The sequence below is a fragment of the Sitodiplosis mosellana genome, unplaced genomic scaffold (assembly GCF_009176505.1).
Source record: "Sitodiplosis mosellana isolate CC-2019 unplaced genomic scaffold, AAFC_SMos_1.0 Smas_scaffold_2, whole genome shotgun sequence".
Classification (NCBI taxonomy): domain Eukaryota; kingdom Metazoa; phylum Arthropoda; class Insecta; order Diptera; family Cecidomyiidae; genus Sitodiplosis; species Sitodiplosis mosellana.
This window is the reverse complement of record NW_022595245.1, coordinates 6,293,604-6,303,960: the sequence shown is the minus strand read 5'-3', so window position 1 is coordinate 6,303,960 and position 10,357 is coordinate 6,293,604. Positions and strand designations below refer to the sequence as shown.

At 38.2% G+C, this 10,357-nt stretch overlaps 1 protein-coding gene across 1 annotated transcript; it reads right to left on the bottom strand.

The window, feature by feature from the left end:
* Positions 1 to 1,135: 1,135 nt before the first annotated feature.
* Positions 1,136 to 2,927, bottom strand: LOC129565159 (zinc finger protein SNAI2-like). Its single transcript, XM_055439720.1, has one exon. It carries the CDS (start codon positions 2,690 to 2,692, stop codon positions 1,487 to 1,489), a length of 1,206 nt encoding a protein of 401 aa, XP_055295695.1. The 5' UTR covers positions 2,693 to 2,927; the 3' UTR covers positions 1,136 to 1,486.
* Between the last annotated feature and the right edge of the window lie 7,430 nt (positions 2,928 to 10,357).

Below are 10,357 nucleotides of genomic sequence, written 5' to 3'. Positions count from 1 at the left end.
CACAAGGGACACTGAATCTGTGTGTTATAACGCACAAATAAAATTCGACGGTTTTTCGACAGATACATTATCCTTACCCACAAAAGAAAGAGTTTGTGGGAATTCTTTTCCAGTCAGAATTTTACCAACATACAATGTGAACCATGCTTGTGCATTTCTCCTATTGGAATTTTCTTCTTGCAACGAAAATTAGCTAAATTGACAGCTCGGAATTGTGAACCATCTTTCAGACTCGTTGAAATAAATTCTATGATTCTAAGAAATATCAACTAATTGGTCATGAACTTCGAAAAACAGCATTCGTCGAAAATTTCCACTCAAAATGAAAACCACCAATTGTAACCGTAACAATTCAAAGCGTCAACGCCAAAAAGAGCGCCTGCGTCATATGCGAAAAATGTGTGTGCGAGTGTCGCTTTCGAATCGAAAGCCGTTCAGATCGAAAATTGTTTGTATTATCTGAGAGAGAGAGAGTGGAGTGCACATATTCGGCGCGCAAAGCAAGATTATTATACACGAAAAGAGAGAAAATACCAGTAGCGGTTGATCAAGTTGTAAAAATTAATGATAGCAATTATTTGAGAAGATTAATGTTAAACTCGATGAGAAGAACTGTTTAGCTGTCTGTGGTTGTGTTTGCAGTGTGCTTGTTTTTTTGTTCGTTCGTTTCTCTTTTTTTTTTCTCATTTCAAAGGTTGAAAGCAAAACAAGAAGAAGCAACAGCAGCAGCAGCAGCATTGTATTTTTGATGCGTTTCAGAGTCGCTTTATTTAATTTCATCGTTGTCCAAATATCGTTTTGCACATCGTCATCTCTATGACGGTCAATATCAAGTTTGCTTTGGTCGTTTTTTTTCCTTACCGTTTTCGCTCTGCTTCCATTGCTTGATGATTTCATTTGGCCTGCTTTTTTTGTCGGTTTTATCATTACATCAATTTGTACGGTTGGTGTTGAGTTGATAATGTGATTTTGTTCCGCTGAAAGAAAGTTCCTGCAAAAAAGAAGCCAAACAAATGATGATGAAGAAGTGAAGGAAAAGAAAAAGATTGAGAGGTTTTTTTTTTCATAAAAAAGATATTTTCATTTTTGTTTATTTTTTTTTTTAATAAAAAAAACTTGTCATTTTTTCGATCGATGAAAGTACAAAGTGAAAAATATGCAAGGCACAATAAATAAGTTAACCATAAATACTAAAATGCTACGATCTTACAAATAAAATTCAGCAACATAAATATGACTAGGAACAACAGATTACTTAATACTAAATGTGTGTGTGTGTGTGTGCCTTAACTATTTTTGGTTTTCTCTAACTTATGATGATTGATGATGCAATTCGAGTGCAACTTAATTTTTAATTGAATGTTTTTTAGCTTATTAATAATGAAATGGCAAAGGAGCATAAATTAGCTTATATAAATGAAAGGGGGAAAAAAAACGAAAACTATCATTAACTTAAATTTACACTTAATTAAGGTGTTTTTTACGCTTAATGATGATGTTGTTCGTGCAAACCGGGGCAGCCACTTTCTGCGTGTTTGGTGAGCAATGACATTCTTGAGAAGGTTTTTGAACACGAGGTGCAACTGTACTTTTTCACATCGGAATGGGTTTGCAAATGGGCACGAAGATTTGATTTGTCGGCAAAGGCTCGATGGCAGAATTGGCATGAGAATGGTTTGTCACCGGTGTGTGTACGAATGTGTCCTTGTAGCAGCCATGGTCGTGAGAATGCTTTGCCGCACAAATGGCATTTGCATGGTTTGGTGTGTGTACGAATGTGCATTTTCAATGCACCCAAAGATGTGTAATTTTTCGGACAAAATTGGCAGTCAAAGGATTTCTTGGCTTGGCTGGTTGGTGAAGCGGAGCAATGGAATTGCTTGTGTTTTGTCAAGCCCGAGTATGTTGAATAGGATTTGTTGCAGTCGGAGCATTGGTAGCGTGGCAAATCGGCTTTCATGATGACGGAATGTTCGGTGCTGGTTTCGTATGTGATTGGTTTGGTGAGTGTGACACCGGTTGATGCTTGCATTATTGTGTATGGATCTTCAATTGATGAACTGGTCGATGCTGGTGACATTGAACTACGCGATGATCCACCCAATGAATTCACTGAATGATGGCTGTGTGTTGGCGACATGCTGCTATGGTATTCGCCAACGATGTGATGTTGTCGGCTCACATATGGAGCATATCGATGTGTGCCACTGTGTACGGCGGCAATTTTCATTGGTGGCGGTGATGGAACAAACATATGTGTGGTTGGTGGAGACATGGATGGTTCGCGGGAGAACGATTGCCAGTATTCGGGTTCGGATTTGATCGATGATGCCGATGTCGGTGGTGGTGGTGATGTTTGTGTGTAGTTCAATGTGTTTGTTGTGTTTGCGGCATATCCTGGCAACAAATTGTACAATTCTTGTTTCACATATGGAACACGGTTTTCTTCAATTTTGTATGGAGCATATCGGATGGTCGATTGTTGGTTGTGTGCGGTGATATCCTTCAATGGCATCGCACGAACTTTGTTCACGTAAGCAGTTTGCTCGTCTTTGTTCACTTTGCGAACGCACAAATTAACTGGCTCATCTTGTTCGGGTTCGTCTTTGACGACTGGATCCACAAACATAATTGGACGCTTTTTCAATGGGCAACTGTTATAATTTTTCGTTTCACTTTTAATGTGTGCCATTTTGATGAGATTGTTTTTGTTCTTTTTTTTAATCGAAAAAAAAAATCACTCAAATTGATTTTGTTGAAAAATCAATTCACTTTAACTTGATCGTCACACTTTTACTTTGTGATTGAACACTAGTTTAACGATTTCGAATCGATCGATGTGTACAAACGTAAAACGCAGTTTATTTTACTTGATTATTTGTTTTTTTCAGAGCGAAAGACTCTAAGAGAAGCGACGTGTTTACTCGATGGCGAACGGGCCTTGAATGATCTTACACCAAAACCAGAAGGCCTTATATACGCGTCCCCTACCATTCAACCGACAGACATGCACACACCGGGCTCAATGCGATGAAAACGAAAAAAGAATGAAAGAATAAGCGAACAACCGACACACAAAAACTCGCATGTATTTTGACGCAGTGATCTCGTCGTAGAAAAGAACCTCTGTGTGTGCAATTGAACACGTGCCGCTTCAGATATATATGTGTATACGAAACAATATGCCAATGCATAGAGCAGAGCAACAACAACAACAAAGTGTTTTTGTTTTCCCCTCAACGAAAATCGGTATTCTCTCTTTGGTTGATGTGCTGTGTTGCTTTCCCACTTCATCCTTTACGGATTATACATTTTGAATGGGTGCATGAGTGCGTAGAGTATCGAACTAGCGAGCAACAGCTGCTGCTGTTGATGGTAAGTTACCGATGTCGTTCTAGCTGCCGTTATTGTCTTGTTCTTGGTGCTGTACTGCATTTGCGATTCATTGTTATTGATGTTGCTGCTGCTGCTGCTTTCGTCATTATTCATTCCCTCAGTCAACGCATACATGCATCACTCTGTGTCTCTATCACTTACTAAGTTGCTCAGGAGTTTGATATATCAGGTACCGTGTATGTGTATGTGTTGCTGGTGTACGCTGAACGATCGTTATGTGCAGCACTGCGGTATGTGTGAGTGCATCTATGCTACCTATGGACTTTTCTACTTCGTTCGAACCTACGTGCATTAGAACTGCTTGCTCCGAATATCGATATATCCACACATGCTTTAGCGCAAAATAAGGCAGGTAAAAGCGTTCGAATTTCGGCCACTGTTTTTTTTTCGGGTGTAATAATTGAAATTTTTCCATTTCGATTTCAAATGCACGCGTTATCGAAAACGATAAACATTCTTTTTTGGAATTGGAGCACAAAGTCGAAAGTCTATTTCGTAATTAGTCGTAATTTAGGGCAACAATGAATCGTTTTCATTTGCATGACACATTTTGGAATATTTTATTGACGAATATCTTCGAGTGCACTTTAGAACAAACGCATTCAATCGATTGTAGGTCGATCTTGGCTAGTATCAACGTCTTAATTACACGTGTGTCATTTCGACATACCTCCGATTCATATCGTTCAACTTTTTCATATTCAATCATATGTGCTGTATCACGCAAAATCATTTATTCAAAACCGTTTTGTTTGATGGTGTCGCTGATCAAAATACCGAAGTTTTTTTTGATCGAATAACAATTCTTTTTCGGCTAAAAATAAACGGCAATTTTATTTTTTTTTGGTCCTCCAAAAAAACCAAACTTATCTCACTTTGTATTCAAGACATTCGCCGATGTTTTGCACTCTTTTTATGGAATTTGGACAGTTTTTTTTGCTTATGCTGCATATTCGGTCGGATTTTAATTTATTATTCAACAACAAAATCGATTCTTATCGCATTGTGACGTGAGAATTGTTGCAAACGAAAACATAAAAATCACATTACGGTTTATGGACATTGAACGGGTGAGACCGAAAGATACGTGCAGAAATGAGTGTCAGTTGAAACTCGTAAATTACCGCATGTTGAGCTCCTTATCTCAAAGTTCAACGATGGACAATTACGGAGCGAGAATCCTATCATCAAACGAAATTATCGTTTTCAAAGTTCAACTCAGAGAAGGTTTTGTATAGATATACCCGAAGAACTCGGCCAAATTCGAGTCGAGGTACTCGTTCAACTCAAACTTCGATGATTGAAAAAAAAAACTTCGTTAGAAATTCAATTTGAAACGATAAAAAACTAATTTCGAATTCATCAAGAATTCCACATTTCGTAACGAATGAAGAACATGTTTTCCGTGGAAGAAAAACTTGCTAAAATCGTAGTCGAGGGACATGAATTTGGTTAAGATCCTGATTTTTTTCCTCCATCCGTATCGGAAACCGACATTAATATTTCCGTTAAAAAACCGAACGCGTCGTCGTCGAGGCAAATGCGCGCATGTTTCTTATGCCTCATAATTTACGTTCATGTGTTCGATTTCTTTGCTTGCTCTTTAAAAAAAATTGGCCGCCAAATGAAATGGAAAACCGAATTCAAGGTGGTGATTTTTTGTCGACGCTGAATTTGATCTTGAATTTTTTTTTTCGTTCGCCTTTATTGTAATGGTATTTTTTCCATTGCTTACGCTACGCAATGCTTGCCGAGTGTGTAAGTGGAAAAAGTTGAAGACTGCATGTGTTTTGGGTTGGTAGAATCATGCATTAGGGATCAGGCATTTGTAAACGAATATAATTTTGGTTGAACCGCAGATTTCCAGTTGATTTTATATGAAGTTGAAAATGCCATTAGTTAATTTTAATATTGAACTACCCGGGCAAATAAACCAATTTGAAGCCTATGGTACGATATTGCCTCACATCTGTTCCGAAAATGCGTCAGCTTTGTATATTTCTGCACATAGCCGCATAATATTCCTCTATTCATCGAGCGATCGAAGCGAGAAAAAAAAGCATAACAAACATCAACAATTACCCGGCTCGAGCAAGGGAGACCTCAACGAATCTGTATAAACATAGGTGTATTCTGCATTTTGTTAAATGTAAAAGATTAACACATCGATGTACACATACATACGTATACACCGAACCCGTGACACACACACACAGAGACAGAGAGGAAAATGCCGAAACGCGTTAGTTTGTTTTTGGACCGAGTAATAATTTATATACGTAACAATAATGCACATAAAATGAAATTCTATTATTGAAATTGTTCGGTCTACTTTAGTAGTTGTGCATGGGGATAGAGAAAGAGCAACAAAGCAAGCGAGCGAGAGAGAGAGAGAGAGAGAGAGAGAGCGGGGGGAATAGAGAGAGAGAGACACAGAGAGTTCCGAAGGAAAAAAAATGCGAACAATGTAATGCAGCACGCTTGCATTTGGCTTCATCATAAAAGGCATAATTTTCGAATTTTCGATAGTACAATTTGGTTTGGAATGATGAAAAAGCCCGGTGCAATTATGACCTGCTTTTTCTTTTTGCTGCTCTCCCTCTCTTGCAATGAGTCTCTCTTTATTTTTATTTTTTTATTCAATTGAATTCTTTCTACTGCATACTTGATACCATCTCTTTTTTCAGCTTCGTCTTCATCTTTGCCTCTGTTGTTGTGCGAGACAAAAATCACGGCCAAAAACCAACTGAAGCTGAAATTCAAAGGAATAAAGTGAACATACCGAAAATCATTTGTAAGATGCAGACAGAGAGCGAGTCAAAGTGTGGAATGAAGGAAAGATGACATCGATCGAATTTAAAAAATCAAGTCGATCTGTTCGGATGTGTGTGTGTGTGCGTGTGCGTAATGTGTGTTTGAGTAAACGGCTGCTTGCTTCTATTGTGTCTGTGCGACGATGATTTCAAATTCATTTATTTCCTATTTACCTTTTCGGAAGTTATTGATGGCCCAACGATTCAGACAGCGCAGACACAACTGTTTCGACCGATGCCAACAATGCAAATAAATGAAATGGACAATAATAACGGAATTTCGTTTTTTTGTGAGTGTGTGTTTGTCTGTATCCGAAAAAATAGCAAATCGGAAGAAGAACACCGGCCCAACCGAAAATGAAATGAAAGAAAAAACTGTGTAATAAATCTAAACTCTTCTTCAATTTGTCTTTCATTTGTGAGTGTAATGAATACGTTTCATTTGTTTGATACGAGAAAAAGATTCTTTTGGTAGTAGCCGCAGCACATCGACCTGAAATTGCAAGTAATTCCAAGAATTGGTACAAGTTTTATTCAAAACGTCAATGAATCAGTTACTCAACAATGATGCGACTGTACCTGAGCTTGTGTTCGGTTGTCTGGGCCATGGTGGCTGCCGAAGCCAGAGCAATGTTGGAAAATCTGTCAAAGTTATTTGTTTAGATTTGTTTGTGATATTTTTTTTTGCTGCTGCCAAGCGGCAGCGAGAGAGATCGCGCAGCTTTGCATTTGATGCATCTGCTCGAGGGGTTAAATCGGAACAGCACAAATGATTTCGGTGTGCTCAATTGCTGAGGGTCAGATTTTTCTACATGCACAGCGCGGTGTGTTATGGAATACGGTACTTTGTGTTTTTGTTTGCATTGAATCCAGTTCGGCGGCGCATGCACATGCTTGCATTTTTTCACGTTTCGATTCGAGAGACGAAACGATGATTTCCAAATATATATCCGTATTTACACTGGATCATGTTTTCCTATTTTCTTCCGTTGCTTCTGCCCCGTTGCCACTGCTGATGCTGCTGTTGTTGCGCGCGCACATCCAAAAATAACCGTTAAAATATTTCTTGAGCATCGATGCATCGGTGTGTAAGTCGAAACAGTTGTGAAATAGACACGTACATCGTCATGTAAAAGCTGGTCTGAGATTTGAGTGCGTTGTGTATTTTCATTGAGCGTAGCAGCAAAACCATCAAAAACGGTAATGGTTTCGGTGTTTTTTCTTCTCCGTCTTATGCATCATCCCTTTGGAAAAGGTGTTGAATCAAGCATCAACATCAAGGGCAGATGATTTTCATCCGATGGAATCTAACAGGAGGGTTCATACATAGAAAACAAATGCATCGATTTGGACATTTGCCACTTTTAATACTTGTTTAACAGTAATGCACATTTGTTTCGATCCGAGCTGCACCACACCACACAGTATGAACAGTAATTTTATATGTTCCGAAATATTTCGACGTTAAATGTGTAGAAATTGTTCGTGTTGAATGTGCACGTACACATCGTATGTACGTTGCTGGTATGAAATCCTGATTTGAGGTAACTGTTAAATTTCAGCTATGATTGGGATCAAGTTTGATGAAGGAAAATCACAGCAGTGAATGGTAACTAATAATTTTATGCGGGACCATACGATGAAAAAAAATGCAAGATGTTTCGGACTGGGTGAACCAGGTGACCGAAATCGATACCGAACGCGAGACGACAAGTAAAAATAGATTAAATTACCAAATGTAACGGACCTTCTGTCCATTTGGACGGCAAATGAGGAAGCAAACAAACAAAATTCATTCGGAACCAAAAACCAATGGATCAAAAATGGGAAATCCAACACATTTACACATAAAGACATAACACATTTTGTTCGAATGGTCGTTATTTTTTTTAACTGTCACTGTCCATCGCACATGATCCCGAACACACAGGATATTTACATGGATAAGTATGAACCGAACAAAATCAACAAGTCGGTTGTGTAGGCTTTTCTACTGAATTTAACGAGATTCATTTGAAATTGAATGAAAAACAGGCTGCTAATTTATATTCAACTGGCTGAGAAATAACTTGCTTTCGAAGAAGCAAGTTTTGATCATAAAACGCATCGATTTTACCTGAGAATCCATGGCGAAGCATTTTTTTACTCAAAAGCAATTAATATCTGACGATTTGGTCATTAGAATCGGCATATTTTTTCCCCGCTTTGCATAAAAAAGTCCCGCAATTTTCGTACTCGGGTTTTTTTCCTTCATCGCCGGGGGACTTTCCATAGTCATTCTCTTCATTTCATGCATATTCGATGAATGTGTACAGCATCCGGAAATTTTCTTTCTTTCTTCCTCTTTACACCGATTCGTCGTCGGTATGCAAGCATGGAGAAGAAAAAAACCCACGGAACAATCACAATTTAAGGTAATTTGTGTGTAAGCAAATAATTGCTAGTAAAACAACAGAGCATAAGAAATCTCTTTTTCAGTGTATTGTACAAACTGGAGAAAAAATGAATCAATTTCGGCTCGTACCATATGTGTTTGGCACAGTCGAAAGAAAATGCATGGCAAAATTATGGCGTTAGACAAATACAATTAAACGAACAAAGACAGAAAAATTAACTGATGTGAGAAAATGTATGCAAAGACATTTAGCACGAGAATTGGTTTATGGCATTGAGAAAATATATGACTGTGTTTTTGTGGTGGCGCCTACATTTTAGCTGCGCAGACAAAGATGAAGAAGACGCATTCTCACACGTATGCCAATTCGTCTGGGCTGATAGTTGCTGTCTTTGTTTTATCTTCTCGCCTTTTGTTATTGTTTTTTCTTACTTCTGTTGTTGGTTGGTTGGTACGTGCGTTCGTAGGTGCGAGAAAACATTTCATCTGGTTGCAATTACGTGGAGCGTGTGAATTTCTTTCGGTTGCTTGTCGGAAATTCACTCGAAGGATATATCGGACACAAGCCAAAAATAATATGTGTGACGAAGACTCAGCCTATTAAGTCGAAAACATTCATTCTCAGCGCCATATAAACTCATTTGAATTTTACAGTTTTGCTGCTTTTTTTTTAGCAAGAGAATTTTTTCTCTCAACGTTTTGAGCTGAGCTCGTCAAAAAATTCCCCCAACAATTCTTTAAATCGAAAACATATGATGATGAGAACTTTCCCTTGGCATTCCGTTTTGATATTCCGGCAACGAAGTTGAGCATCGGCTGAAAAATGGTGCGTAACAATGTTTGCTGTGTTATTCTGTGACGATGCTGAGCAACACGCATTGTATTACATTCTGGAAATGGTACCGATGGATTTTCCCCGCACAAGAATTACGGTGATTTCAAATGAATTCTCCGCTTTATTATCGTCAACGATCGATGTGTGTGTATACCTATTTGACGATTACTAGAACTGGCAAACGTGTGAAGGGACGTTCGTTGAGATAGAAAAAACCGAAACATGAAACAACACATGCAACAACTGAAATTTACATGGGATCATCGGTAAGGAAAAAATCGTTCTCACTTCGAAACAAAGTAATCGAACGAAAGGCTCTTCGATCCGGTCTGCAATTCAATGGGAATTTTTCTTTTATTTATGCCTTTTGTTTTTAGAAAGTTCTTTTCTCGCTCGGTTGTGTTCTGCGCTTGAAACGTTGCTGTTGACATTTTCAAATCCTGTCACTGCACAAAGGTAACATAAATAATAGCCGCAGTGCACTGAGATTGTGAAACGGAACATAGATTCTTGAAACAATAAAAAAAACGGCACATGATGTGTGAGTGGTAAGTGCGCATTCGATTGCGGATCTGGTGGAAGAGCCTTTCTTTTCGCTTACTCTCTGTCACAAGCAATTCATTCGAGTTGTCACATTTGCCGAAAATTAATGGAGTCGACCGTCGTTCAGCGTTATGTAATGAGCAATCACAAGCACTTTAACTTGTCACATTAGTAAAATTTATTAATTTTCGATCTGTGAAAATATATCGCATTTTCCCAGCTCTCTTTTATCACAATATTGTTTGCCCGTGTTCGCGACTCACTCTCTCATAGACAACGAACGAAGGAGAAAAATATAAATAAATAAAAATGCAATCGAAGCAATAAAAAGAAAATATACATAATTTCACAATAACTAAACAAAAGAAGAGAGAG